Source organism: Rattus norvegicus, chromosome 1 (assembly GCF_036323735.1).
Source record: "Rattus norvegicus strain BN/NHsdMcwi chromosome 1, GRCr8, whole genome shotgun sequence".
Classification (NCBI taxonomy): Eukaryota; Metazoa; Chordata; class Mammalia; order Rodentia; family Muridae; genus Rattus; species Rattus norvegicus.
The window spans coordinates 243,185,140-243,199,618 of NC_086019.1; the positions used below are offsets into that span (position 1 = coordinate 243,185,140).

Consider the following 14,479-nt stretch of genomic DNA (forward strand, 5'->3'; position numbering starts at 1 on the left):
CAAAGAGAGTCATAAATTAAGGTAAATTTAAAATACATTGGTAGGTACAGTGAGACGAAGGGGAGGTATTAAATAGTCCTAACATGCAGCTTGATGATCGGTCAATGGATTCTGGAAGGATTTTATCTGCTGTCACAAGATTTTAGTGCCAATAAAGAGTGGAGCAAGGAATAGAAGTGGTTCTGGAAAGCTAAGATTATCCCAAAATAAGGTTATTTGCCTCTAAACCTAGAAAATGCACATCTCTTCACAGTACTGAAATTCCAATTGGCCCATCAGTCCATCAGACACAGACTTCTTCTGGCCCATCAGTCCACCAGGCACAGACTTCTGGAGTTTTTCATTCAGAGCTGACAAAGCTTCTTTGCAGGAATTTTTATTCACAGTGGATGTAGCTCCATGGAACAGCATGTGCTTAGCATGTAGAAGATGCTGTGGGTTATCCTCAACACACAGTAGTAGGGAAAGAAGGAGGAATTCTGCTTTGAATCCTATAACTGAAAATAATATTCAGTCTTATTCATGTTCTTAACAAAAAAGGATTGTTGGAAATATAAATACTTCTGAAACAAATAGGTCTTTTATACAATGGGTTTTATAATCAGATAAATAGAAAGATAGATGATAGATAGATAGATAGATAGATAGATAGATAGATAGATAGATAGATAGATAGATAGATAGATGATAGATACATACATACAAACATACATACATACAAACATACATACATACATACATACATACATACATAGATGATAGACAGACAGACAGATAGGCAGATAAACAGATAGACAGACAGGCAGACAGATAAATAGATGATAGATAGAAATATATCTGTATAGAATATTCATACATACTACTAGCCAAACAGCTAATATTTTAGGCTTTTCAGATCAAAATGCAAAATCGTGCATGTTTGGCATTTAAATGGCTAAGGAAAAAGCATTTCCAGAAATTTTAACTGAAATTCAAAATATAACAATAGTACCATGTGATTTTTCTTGTAATCTAGGTTTACTACTGAGAAGAATGTCATTCATTCTGAGGAGTAACAATTTACTTAATTGGTGTTCAAAATTAGTGACTGCCTATTATCAAAGGAATTAGATATGTTCATTTCCTTATGGTGCCCTGTAATGAGATTTTAAATACTTCATCCTTGAAAAGGCCCTTTCACAGAGGTACTGCAAAATGCTCCTGACAATCTACAAGCACATGTATGTCTATTGACATGAAATTTACATAACCTAATATTTGAACGTGCATTAGCAATTCGGTGATCTTCAATATATTCACCAAGTTGTACAACCTTCACATCTAGATAATTCCATGATCAGGTTTAGTTTCCAACATGCTAAGGAGATACTCCTTATCCATTGAGTGAGTGGTCCCTCTCCTATTCCTCTCCCTCAGTGCCAAGGAATCACCAACAAGCTTTCTGTCTCTACACGTTTTTCAATTTTGGCCATTTCGTATAAAAGGAATGATTGCACTTTGTGTCCTTTGGTGTCAGGTTTCTTTGTCACTGAAAAATATTTACAGTGTACTCCATGTTGGGGCTTGTAAGATTTCTATCCCTAAGCAATTTCTCGATGAACAGGTAACCCAAATTGGGCTTGGCTACTTGTCAGTTAATAAACACTTAAAATGTTTTCACATTTTGACTATCAAAAATGCTATCACAAAAATTTGTATGTAATATTTTGAATGAATTTTTCATTCTAGTTTTCTTGCATACTTGTGAGCAGAACTGTTGAATCACATGATACCTCTTTAAGTATTGAAATGGTATCTCATTCTGGTCTTCATGTAAAGTTCCTTATGATCAGTGGCAGTAAGCATCCTTCCATGTTTCCACTGCTCACTGGTGTCTACTGGGATCGAGGTCCTAAGCTCAGCCCATTGGATTGCATTGTTGATATTTTGATGTTGACTGGTAAGAATTCTTTACACTTCTGGATGTAAGACTCATCTAGATATATGATTTCTAAATTTTTTTCAATTTTTGAGTAATATTTCACTTTCTCTATAATGTACTTTAACACACAAAGTTTTTTGCTTCTAACCTGGCATCATGACCCACACTTACAATCCCAGCACTTGGGTGGCTCGGGAAGCAGGCATGAATTACAGTTCACTCCAAGATGTATAAACCTTGTTAGTTCCAGAATATGCTCAATTTTGAGAAGGATCAGCTTGTCTCTTTTTTTCTATTTCCCTTAAGATTTTGATCCCCTACCTAAGAACAGTATTGGGAAACAGAACTCAGCAGTCAAGAGTACTTATAGGGTGACTCGAGAGATGGCTCAGTGGTTAAGAGCAGTGGCTGCTATTCCAGAGGACCCAGGTTCAACTCCTAGCACCTATATAGCAGCTCACAATTGCCTGTAACTCCTGTTCCAGGTGATCTGAAACCCTCATGCAGAAATATGCAGCCAAAACACCAATGCACATAAAATAAAAAATAATAATTTTTACAAAAGAGTACTTATTGTTCTTACTGAGAAAAAGCTGAGAGCAAGAGCAATGGTCCTCCCCAGGGAAGAACACACTAATTGTCCAGTGCCAAATGGGCAGCCCTGAAAACATACATACAAGTTATGTATCAACTGAACAGGCTGTATTTAGGAATATATATATATATACATATATATATATGCATGCACTAACGAAAAAGTGAAAAGGTGAATTTGAAAGAGAGCAGGGGCAGTATGTGGGTGGATTATGAGGGGGGAGGGAGAGAGGCTCTCATCAGATTACAACCTCAAAAGTAGAATAAAATATTTTAAAACATAGAATCTTAAAGAAAAGAGGAACACTTGCTGCTCTACAGAGGACCTGGGTTCGGGTCCTGGGTCCTGGCTGGCCGCTCACACCATTTGTAACTCTGGTTCCAGAAGGTCCAATGCCTTCTTCTGACCGCAGGTATCAGAAAGACACGTGGTTCACATACACATAGGCAAAACACCCATACCCGTGAGATAAGTTAACCAAAAGCTTTCACAAATTAAGCGTTTTCTAACCCAACTCCATGACTATTTTCACCCATATTTTTTCCTAAGAACCTTATGTGTGGGTGTTTTGCCCACTTCAAGTTACTTTTAAAGTTATATATTTTTATTGTGTATGCGTTGGTGTTTGGCCAGTGTGGTGGTGGGGTATCAGATATTGGGTTTACAGGCAGTTGTGAGCTGCCATGTCGTCACTGGGAATTGAACCTAAGTCCTCTGGAAGGCCAGTCAGTGCTCCTAACCACTGAGCCATCTCTCCAGCACCTCAAGTTACTGTTTTATGTGTAATGCTAATAAAAATCATGTGTGCATGTCTAAGTATTTGGTGTGTCAGCATCATTTGTTGAAAACATTATTCTCTCCCTATGAAATGGTCTTGGCTCCCGGCTCCAAATCCTCTGGTCATGAAAGGCTGTACTCCTGTACTCTGGACTCTCTCCCTCTCTCCGTTTGCCACACTGTTCTGTTTTTAGTTAGGTGTGCATCCTGCAACACACCATGCTTCATCAACGTTTACTGTTTACAATGCAATGAACGTTAAACTTGGCTTGCCTACTTCTGCAAAAAGAATGCTGTTTAAAATTGTTTCAGAGACTGTCTAGATACCTCAGTGGGTCAAGGCACTGGCCTCCAAACCTGATAGCCTGAGTTCGATCCACAATGACCACGTGGTGGGAGAACGAAATCCTGCAAATTGTCTTCTGACCTCTATACCATGGCACAAGTACATGCTCAAGGGCACGCGTGCACTCACAAACACACACACACACACACACACACACACACACACACACACGAAGAAAATTGTTTTGATTGCCTTTTTATTATATCTTTATGAAAAAATATTCAAGTGAAACAACTTCAGTTGTTTTGCCTGGATTCACCAGAAGCTGTGTTGAAGCAATGGGAGGAAGAGTTGTCATTTTAAGGAGATAATGTACTTTTCCTTCCCAGAAAGCTTGTCCCTTACACAGTCACTATGTCACCATATCCCTGCAGCAGAGTTTACTCTGCCCACTTCTCTGAATTGCTTTTCGGGATTATTTTTTTAATCTCTTGCTTGTAGGTACTAGACAGAGCCTGAGTATGCTTTCACAGTGTCTCTGAAGCCCTCCTCCCTGGCCATGTATCTGCTCACAAATGCCAAGGCTCTCGCTTCCTCTTCTCTATCCCCCTCTAGACAATTACCAAAATTGACAGCTTGTCTGCCCTGTGGTTTTTGTATTAAAGTCTAATAAATCTGTCTCCAAGCTTACTTCTGAGTTTGTAATTAAATCATTTCATTAATGAGACAAAGAATCCTAAAAGGACCCCAATTTCCTGGGTTACATATGGTGTCCCAGGTGGACTCCCCAAATTGTCAAGTGACAGAATAAATGTTGGTTTATAGAGAGAATATCTTGTAGATTGTGTGGGTTGTCACCTGTCAATTAAAAGCCTATACCCTATAGTTTAGGCAGGAAATCAAAGATGGGACATCCAGGAGGTGAAAGGAATTCTAGGATAGAGCCAGGCAAGAAAGCCACCAGGGAAGATATGAGGAGACAGATGCATGGTACTTGAGGACAGGTGACCAATGTCGTGGCCAAATGTAGATTAAAATAAATAGGTTATTTTAAGTTAGATCTAGTCAGGGAAGAGCCTAGGTATATAGCCAAGGTATATGCAAATATATTTAGTTTGAGTCTAATTTCTGGGAGCACAGGGTGGTGAGGAAGAACCAAGACCTAACTTTACATTGGTTGGTTTTGGAAAGGACATGACATGAAATTGCTTTGCAGAATGATCATTATCAGGAAAGAAAGACAGAGGGGGAAGGTGAAGGAGAGGGAGAAGGAGGGGAGGGGGAAGAAGAGGAAGAGGGGACTAGGGGGAGGGGAGGAGGAGAGGGGGAGAGGGGGAGGGGAAAGAGAGAGAGAATTGTGAAGATGGAGGAAGGTCATAATTGGTCCTAGAAGTAGGAGAGCATTAGAAACAGAGCAGCAGACTAGTTATAGCACAAAGGGGCCTTTGAGAGGAAGAAAAGGCCTTCCCTCCCAAACTCAGAAAGGACCTAAGTTATTAGAGATAGAATCCTGAAGTTGGGGAGTAGGCATTCGGGTCTAGAGGGAGCTACATTAGGAGAGATGACTGCCGTGTATTTTATGATTAAAGGGCCTGAAAGATAAATGCAAAATACGAACAAAAGAATTTTCTTACTTTTATAGATTTTCATGTGACATTGGCTAATATAGTCTATGTGCCAAGATAAGATATAGAGTAGAAACTGTAAGTGTATCTTGCACTTGCTAAGGGGAGACACTGAGATCATTGCACTGAGATCTGTGCAGTATAATTGTCAGGGGTTGTTGATTATACTCTGGGGAATGGTCTGGTTTCTAGGAGAGAAAGATGAGCAGTCCAAAGAATATGTGTTCTAAACTAGTTAACTTTAGTTTGTGGTTTCAGAGAGATTTTTGTGCACCATAAAGGGAGGCAGGAGTATGGATGGGAGAGCCTCGTTCAGATGACATTGTACTAAGAAGTAGAAAGTTGAGTCAGAACTATGGGCTAGGATATTGCTTTCTATGGTGTACTCCTTAAAACCATCTTCTGATGGCCTAGTCTTGCTTCTTAAACGTTCCACGACCTCTAGAAACAGAACTACAAAGCAGGGAACTCATGTCAAAACCCAAGTCTCTGGATAAATGTTTCTATTCAAACTGTGACAGAACACTTCTATTCAAAGAGTGTTGGAATTTAAGGCTTGTACCACCACACCTAAACCGAAGTTTTTCTTTACCTGAAATTTGCTCTATACCAAGCTAGCCTTGAATTTGATCTGCTTGCCTCTGTCCCCTGGAATAAAAGGTGTATCTGCATTCCAACTGAATCATACAGATCTAGTCTTTGGATCTGACCCCTTGCCAGAGAAGCCATGTTGCTGGATTAAAATTCCTCTACAAGTAACCCTGACTATACACAGGTCAGTAAGTCCTTTCTGTTCTTATATTTTGTGAAGTAATTTTATCACAGAATTATTGATTTGTGGTATCTTTGTGCAGGGAGTGGTTAGAGCCTAACCATAATGAAGGGCATATGGGGGAAGAAAAAGCCTACTGTCTTCCAACACAGTTCAAGAAGGGAACTGAACCTTATGGAGTAAATACCAGGTCTAGCAAACAATGCTATGTAGACTGTTGTCTTTATGCAGGTGAAGCAGTCACAAGATAAGACAAAGCCTGTGAACGGGCAGTGAAAAAGTAAGGTGGGCACAGAGTTTTAAAGGGAGGAGAGAGGAGAAAGAAAAGAACCAAGATGGAGGACCAAAAGGACGACCCAGATCCGTGTGACCTTAAAGGTCCACAGGTAGTTATGAATATTTCATAAGGGATGGTTTTATAGGACAATTTGTCTTATCTAGGCAGGCAGTTTATATCATTATCAATTGGTTGTGAGTTTACTGTGCAGACGTTTTGTGGAATGAGAATTTAAGCTATAAATCTGATCGATAAATTACAAGCTTATTGAGTTTTGGTTTTAACGGGTTACTGGGAGTTGTGACTATAACCACAGGGGGAAGACACTGGGCATGTGAGCAGAATCCACAGCAAGAGAGCCGCAAGGTGGGAGGTCTCTGTATGGAACTGCCCGCCTTGGAAACTAGAGGAACATGGAGATCACTGCAGGGCCCAGAGAGTAGCCAGCAGCGTGAGATGAAGATTGGGAGTTTAGCAGTTGAGACGCTTTGTTGACAGAGATGAAAATACCCCGCAGGTGCCAGCACCAGTGTTGGCTGGTGTATCTTTACTTTATTTTAAAACAGCAAAAACACACACAGAAACAAATTAGTATGTTACAGACCTGGGGAGACTTTTTCGGCAGAGTAAAAAAGTTCAAAGTATTCTTTAATTCTGTAATTCTTTACTGTAGAATAGCTTCACATGTCCTTTCTGTTTTAATGTACAAAATGGATAATTGAACAGGGACTGTAATTGGGATTATAAAATTCTTGCCTTGATAAAAATTACTCAAACAGTGAAAAGATTATTTAAGAGAAAGAGTTAGAAGGGAGATATCCTGAAAAAAAATTAGTATTGTGCTTTTTGGCACTGAGAGCATCACATGATTTTGTTGCTCCTCTCAGTTAATATGAACTATTGCATTCATTGACTTTTTTTTTCCTTTCATTCCTGGGGTAAATTCTACTTGGCCACAGCTGTACAATAATTTTAATGTGCGGCTGCACTTAGGTTTATGGTATTTGTTGCGTATTATCACAGTTAGGTTTATGCATTAGCCTCAGGAAATGCTCATAATTCTACTTTTTGAACAGAGTCTGTGAAAATCAGCATTCCAGAGTGTTTTAAGGTGACTTAGGACACATTATAATACCAAAGCCATATGCCACTGAGTAAAGACTTACGAAGCTAATGACATGCGTGACGCATGAAGTCAGACAGACCATGTGTCAGAAAGCCCTGCTATCCAAATGACCCCTGAAGCCCAGGTTATGAGCCACACAAGCCAAGATCTTGTACACAGGTGCTGTTTGAGTTCCTGGACTTGCGCTTCCTTCTCAACCCTTCTCCCCTGGACACGAATCTTTCCTTAGCATCCTGTGTCTGCTTCTGATGTAACTCTGTATCTACTCAAGTAACGAGTTCTGGGACACAAGAATCTAGAGCTCCTGGCAAGAGCCCACCAGACCTTTGTATCTACCAATATCACCCTCCACAGTGTGTGGCAATGGGAAGTGAGTCTTTAACTTTCATATGTAAGCATGAGTTGTAGGTAAGAAAACGGACTAATTACTGCTAGTCTAATGAGTTTCCCAAAGATTTTTTTACTATACATGAGCAAATCAGTTTATATGTTTCCTTAAAAGACAGAGTATGTGGAGTTTTTAAAGGGGTTACAATCTCATCAAATGAAAGAACCCGGTTTCTGATCCACACTTCACTAACTCATAGATGGAGGTTATGGGGCTGGAGAGATGGCTCAGCGGTTAAGAGCACTGACTGCTCTTCCAGAGGTCCTGAGTTCAAATCCCAGCAACCACATGGTGGCTCACAACCATCTGTAATGGTATCTGATGCCCTCTTCTGGTGTGTCTGAAGACAGCTACAGTGTACTCATAATAAGTAGATAGATAGATAGATAGATAGATAGATAGATAGATAGATAGATAAATATATCTTTAAAAAAAATGTGGAGAGTGTGTCCTTCATGTATAGGAGCATTTCTTTTGACAGTTCCAACATCTGTCAGCATTCACTGTAGTTACTTCAAGCATGAACTATGTGGGCGTTAGGCCTAATGCTTCGGTATTATTTGTACGGTCTTTAAATTTAGAGCCCAAAGTGGCTTTTGGTCAATGGTACAATAAATTGGCTTAAATTTTGTGCTTTAATGAAGCCATATCACATCATTCTTGTGTTTCGTAAGTCTAAAAGTGAATAGGGACCCCTGCAGGAAGCCCATCTGTTGTCATGGTTACCAGTTCTGAGGAGTCTACTTTGAACTTCTCAAAACTCTTCTCCCTACACAAAAATAAGCTACTTCGAAGATTGTACCTCTGAGGAGCACCATTTCTGAAAAGCTTTTAGTCTTGTCAAAATTCTCACAATGTGGGCTGGAGAGAGATGGTTCGGCAGTTAAGAGCACTTAACTACTCTCACAGAGGGCCCGAGTTCGATTCAAAGCACCCATGCTGAGTGGCTCAAAATAGCTATAACTGCAGATCTAAGGGATCTGGCATCTCTGGACTCCTCGGGCAACGGCACACACTTGCACAGATACACACTCTTACACAGGAGTTAAACATGGAGTAAAATTCTCAGCAGCACAAGTAGCTTCTCGGCATCTATGCACTTAGGAGCTGCAATGAAAAATTCCAGGAAAAATATGTTTCTCTCCTCCTCCTCCTCCTCCTCCTCCTCCTCCTCCTCCTCCTCCTCCTCCTCTTCCTCCTCCTCCTCCTTCTTCTTCTCCTCCTCCTCCTTCTCCTCCTCCTCCTCCTTCTTCCTCCTCCTCTTCCTTCTCCTCCTCCTCCTTTTCTTCTTCTTCTTCTTCTTCTTCTTCTTCTTCTTCTTCTTCTTCTTCTTCTTCTTCTTCTTCTTCTTCTTCTTCTTCTTCCTGGGAATGTCCTTTGAGGTCTAAGCCACGATACAGCCTACTAAGCAATTGAATTTCTAGGAATTTCATTTATAAATGCTAGTTTACATAGGATCTGCTCTCTTCTGTGTCCGGAATAAATGCCCCACATAAACTTGCCAGCAATGAAAAGATTTATCTGAGTGACTCTTTTCAAGTGCTTGCTGTACAGTAGCACTGCTTTGCTGGTTTGGTTTTGCTTTTGCTTTGGTTTGGTCAGTTTGACTGAACTGTGGATGGGGTGGTTTTCTGACTGTGCTTCATCAGGGGATTTGCATCTTAGTAAGCAGGCTGAGTAAAGCAGATTGCTCCCCCCTGACGGCTGTATTGAAGGTGGATCCTGTGCAGACTGAGTTCCCTCACCTTGTGGTAAATTCCTCCAGCCTGACTGCCATGAGTGGGGACATCAGCTGTTCCCTGTCTTTGTACTCGAATTGACATTCCAGCTCTTCCTGGGTCCTGAGCCCACCTCTCTTTAGACAACCCTGGCTTTCATGTTTCAAGTGAAACTAAGGCAGATTGAATGGTGGGAAAATAGAAGACCTTGAGAGGAAAACGAAGAATGGAGTCTTCTTCAAGGTGGAGACATGCCCTTCACTCCTCTCGAATGGGTCAATCAAAACATGTCAGATCAGGAACCTGGCTAGGGAAACACCCTCTCCTTTCCAGCATTTTCATCCACTAGGGAAATTACTAGTTTCCCTGAGCTTCAGTCAGATCTGCTTACCTTTATGAGACCTGACTCCTAACGAAATAACCACTTCTACACTGGCCAGCGCCTTTAAACTCCCTAACCGGTGCTTTTTGTCTCCTAGCTCCTTTTCTAAAGCTTGGCTGCCCACCTTATGCTTGCCACCAGGTGGCTGACCTCCGTGCTGCTTTATACCAAGCAGTGTGGCCTTTGTTCTTTTCCATTCTCCTTCCTTACAGGCATCTGTGAAGTGTACGTCTTGCCTGCCTTGGAGTTCTCCTTTTAAATTCTAATAAATTGTCCTGAGTTTCTGCTTGAGCCCATTCTTTGTTCTCCAGCCTATTCGTGTCTGTTCATAACTTTCTTTTTAGTAATGAAACTAAGAACCCCAAAAGGGGAACCTTGAATCATATGATGGCTCTGCTGGGACTCCCCAATATTTCTCTCCTGTCCCCCCCCCACACACACAAATTTAGACATCTTTGGGGACACTAAGAGATCAAAGGCTACTTTGGATGCAAAAACCCATCTTCTAAGTGTCTAAAGTCCTTGAATCCTATGACTGATTCAAAGCATGGTTGAGGGGAAGGTTTTTATTATGGATATGAGGGAGAGTGCAGTCAGAGGCATCTGGGAGAGCCCAGAGCAGGGAGAGAAAGTAGTAGATTAAACATGGCCGGAAAGCTGAACTAGACCATGAGAGGAGAAAACAGGGGTTGAGCAAAGAGAGCAAAGAGGACAAAGAGCCAAGAGAGGGGCACCAAAAGCAACCAAGAGAGCAAAGAGAATGTGTCTGGCCAAAACAGCAAGGTTATATAAGAATGAGAAGCTGGGGGAAGGGTGTTATGAGTCTGGGGTGGCTCAGAGATTCAGCATGACCATGAATAAATTATATCGAATGAGAGGCATCAGGTCTTCACCGAATTTCAGGATTCTCAAAATGCAGTACTTAGTCATATTTACTCTGGTTTTATAAAAGCAGAAACCAGGAAGATTTGGGGCTGTGGAATTATCTCTCATCCTTCCGTGCCTAACTTTTACAGCACACACCCTGTAGATGCCTCAGCTATCTCTGGCAAGCAAAGAGTTTTTACAGAAGCACAACTAGAAATGAATTCCCAGGGCCCATTGTCTCAAAAGAACAACAGTGGCAGTAAAACTTAAAAGGAGAGGTAGTTTCTTACGATTTGCTCAACTACTCCATTCTGCAAAGTTATCTATCTTGGGAAAGTTCGCCCTTAAGAAACATGTCACAAACAAACACATTACAAGTCGAAACAATTTCCTCACAGATTCTCTCAGTGTAGTAGTGTTCAAATTTTGAACTGGTTGTTCTCTATCACAGAGAACCCAAGAGCTGGAACAGTTAGGGTATGGGGCAGGATAAGAAGAGTGGATCAGAGCCAGGATGGCAGCCAACATGAACTCTGTAACAAATACTTGAGATGCTGAGAGAACCTGGAAGCCATCATGTGCTTTGTATGCTAATAGGCATCAGAGTTAGTCATTTGTCCCCAGTTTCTGTTGGACTTGACAGTAGGTGCCACTATGGAAGAGAAAATTATTTAGTAGCTGTTCTCCTAGAGCCCCTGGAAACAAGAACCAGCACCATCAATACCACCATCCCACTGACCTGTTAGAATAAAATCAGAAAACATATGGCTGTGCTCTAGTCAGCAAGTTCTGAGGTTTTCTTCAAGTGTTGCATCCTTGAGGCCCCTGCCACCCATTCAGGCCAACATGTGACCATTTCTTTTCCCTCCTTTTCTCTCTGCCCACTCCTGCCTCCTTTCCCTTCCTTCCTATTCCTTGCTTCCTCTCTTCTTCCTTAACCCCCTTCATTCTTTTCTTCTTCTTTCCTCTGCCATCTGCAGCTGTCTGCCCTGCCTGTTTTCTCAGGAGACAACATACTAGGCAACTACTGAGACAAAATGCTTCAATCCACCAGTATAGTGCTGAAGCATTCAGCTGCTCAAATGTCAAAAAAATACTTTGAAAATTAATAAGATGCACACATAAGTACTTCGCAGATGCTCTGCCCCAGTGCAGTGCTCAGTGGTTTTTATCTGTTTATTTCCTTTCTCATCCTTTCTCTCCTCTTCACCTCAGCTCAGTGACACATTTTGTAATGTGGCATCATGATGCACCAGGAGAGAGTGCCTTGGCAGGTCCTTTTATAGCAAGCCAGGCTTGTACCTGCCTGTTGCTAGGCAACTGTTGGGCAGAGCCTAGAAATGCTAACACTCAGGTATAGAGCAAGGGGAATCTAAAAAGGTGAAGTCCATAGTAACATCACCATGACTTTCAAAGAATTCTGTCCCCCCCGAATCTTATCTTAGCATCAAATAACTAAAATTCTATCTTATCTAGATCCTCTACACAATGGCCATTCTATGGACCAATCTAGATTTTGCGATCCTGTATAGAGACACCTCTCTACTACTATAAAGGTTAGAACTGGACACTCTGATGAAAAAAAGCAAGAGTTTGTTTTGTATGGCCTTGCTCTAGTTGCAGAAGTTATTTGGTTGTTGTTTTGCTCTGGGGAAATAAAAAGTATTGGAAACAATCATTTTTGAAAATTAATCAAAAAATAGGTGCAGCTGTGCTCGGCTGTAATCCCAGAACCAAGGATACTGAGCCAAGAAGATTGTGAATTCAAGTCTACCCTGGACTACTAATAATACTGCCTCTGCCTCCCCCTCCTCCTCCTCCTCCTCCTCCTCCTCCTCCTCCTCCTCCTCCTCTTCCTCCCCCTCCTCCTCCCCCTCCCCCTCCCCCTCCCCCTCCTCCTCCTCCTCCACATGATCATCATCATGGTCGTCGTCGTCGTTGTCATCATCATCTTTCAGAAATTTGTAAGAAACTAGAGATCGTTACAGTAGTGTGATCAGAGAGAGAAGACTCCCTATGGTTTGTGATCAGTACAGAAACTGAAAATGCTTCACCTTTCAGCACTTTGGTATTATCCCAATGGACAAGCTCATGATCAGTGGACTTTTCTTCTTTGAGAGACCAGCAGTTCAGAAGTCCTATTGAGTTGCACAAGGTAGGAGCTGCTTATTAGTAATGCGCAAAGGGTTCGCATGCTGGAACGAAGACTGAATGAAGAGGGGTAATGGACTGGCCCTCTATGTCAAGTAGGTTGAAAATCATGCCACCATCTTAGGTTGGTGAATAATTGATCTGTCAATATTGAAGAGTTTGTTTTTTAAGAGTCCATTTTAAAGCAGAAACACCAAATGATATTTTTATATTTCTCATGAAAAATTGTAAAACATGTTTTTATTTTTGCCCCTCCCTGTCAGTCCTCTCGCTAAGGGAATGCTGGCGATAAGCCATCATCTTTGAGATCACTCTGCCATCTTGTGGTTGTAGATGTTGGCTGTAAGGAATTGTCAAAGCTCAAAGAGTTTAGATAATCTTTAGCCACAGACCAAGTACTTCAAAAAACCCTTTGCGGCCATTTTCAAAGAATGGAATGTACTGTGGAAACAGGAAAGAAAAACAACTTTCAATGTCTCTTCATTTTTTGTTCAGTTTATCTGCTTTTGAGACTATGTATTTCAGATCAGCATACTAACTTTGGCGGGCTCTAGGGGGATAGGAAAGTCTCTGCTGACTGAGAAGGGAAAACTACAAATCCCAGGATGCCCAAGGAACAACCTAAACTCCCAGCATGCCTGAGGGGCAACACAGCGGCTGTGCAGACTTGCGCGCGGGTTCTCTTGGGATGTCAGCATGGCGGCGTTCGCAGATTTGGATCTAAGAGCGGGCTCAGACCTGAAGGCTCTGCGCGGACTCGTGGAGACCGCTGCTCACCGTGAGTCTTCTGGCTTCGCGTTGTCCTCCCTACCATCCAGCTTTGTTTGGTAGTTTTTTTCAGGCGCTATTCGGGTCTCGCGTGGGATCTGCCTGACGTCTCTAGAGGCAGATTATAGCTGCAGTATCACCCGGATCCCCTGCGTGAGAAACTCAGAGGCTCTTGACAAAACTGTTGTTACTTGTGTTTGCCCAGTCATTCGTGCAGAGGGAGAGAACAGAGGCCCAGGGGGTGGAGAGATTAGCATAGGACCTACGAGCTGATAAATGATAGAAACGGACTGCACTCCTAAGCCGGCTCTTTTTGAGTCACACGACGTCTGTCAAATACAGAAAGCTGGGTCATGGGCAGGAACTGCTGTGGAAGCTTAGAGAATGGAAAGGGTGTTACCTTATTTTTCTAGAGCATTATAAGTTCCTTGAGGATGAGCATTGATCATGGGAGCTCTCACCTGGCATAGGGCTTGCCAAATAATAGATTCTCAAAACCCTTGTAGAGGAAGGAAAGCAGGGAGTTATTGGGCTGCCTGATAAGAGGAACGACCGTTTTTTGCTTTTTGTTACTTGATTTTTGTTTTTGTCATTACTATGCATTATCTTTAAATATCAATACCCTATCATCCTGTCGGTATTTGGACAACTTAATAGATAAGAGTCGTGATTTAAATCCATTGGGGAGAGGGCACGTATCACAAACAGTACACTAACTGTTGTGATGGTAAGGCAGGCCTGTAGTGTTCCTTGTCTCAGTGTAGAGAGAGTAGTACCTCAAAAGAGGTGTGAGGGAGTCATCCCTCCTTTGCTCCCTAGGAAAGAG

General features: G+C 41.8%; 1 protein-coding gene and 1 long non-coding RNA gene across 5 annotated transcripts in view; one reads left to right on the forward strand and one right to left on the reverse strand.

Moving 5' to 3' along the window:
• The window catches only part of LOC134485228 (uncharacterized), a 17,011-nt gene continuing 2,532 nt past the window's right edge, over positions 1–14,479 (reverse strand). The window contains exon 2 of the long non-coding RNA XR_010063248.1: positions 1–497. This is a non-coding gene — a long non-coding RNA (uncharacterized LOC134485228). The remainder of the gene's footprint in view (positions 498–14,479) is intronic.
• The window catches only part of Rpp30 (ribonuclease P/MRP subunit p30), a 22,913-nt gene continuing 21,941 nt past the window's right edge, over positions 13,508–14,479 (forward strand). For 2 of the 4 annotated variants that reach the window (XR_005492259.2, XM_063273887.1), the window contains exon 1: positions 13,508–13,663. Coding sequence is in view for 2 of the 4 variants with exons in the window: in XM_063273887.1 (XP_063129957.1) it covers positions 13,582–13,663 (82 nt within the window). In the remaining 2 variants the exon portion in view is untranslated. The remainder of the gene's footprint in view (positions 13,664–14,479) is intronic. The other 2 variants (XR_005492258.2, NM_001191083.1) reach the window with 2 other exon arrangements.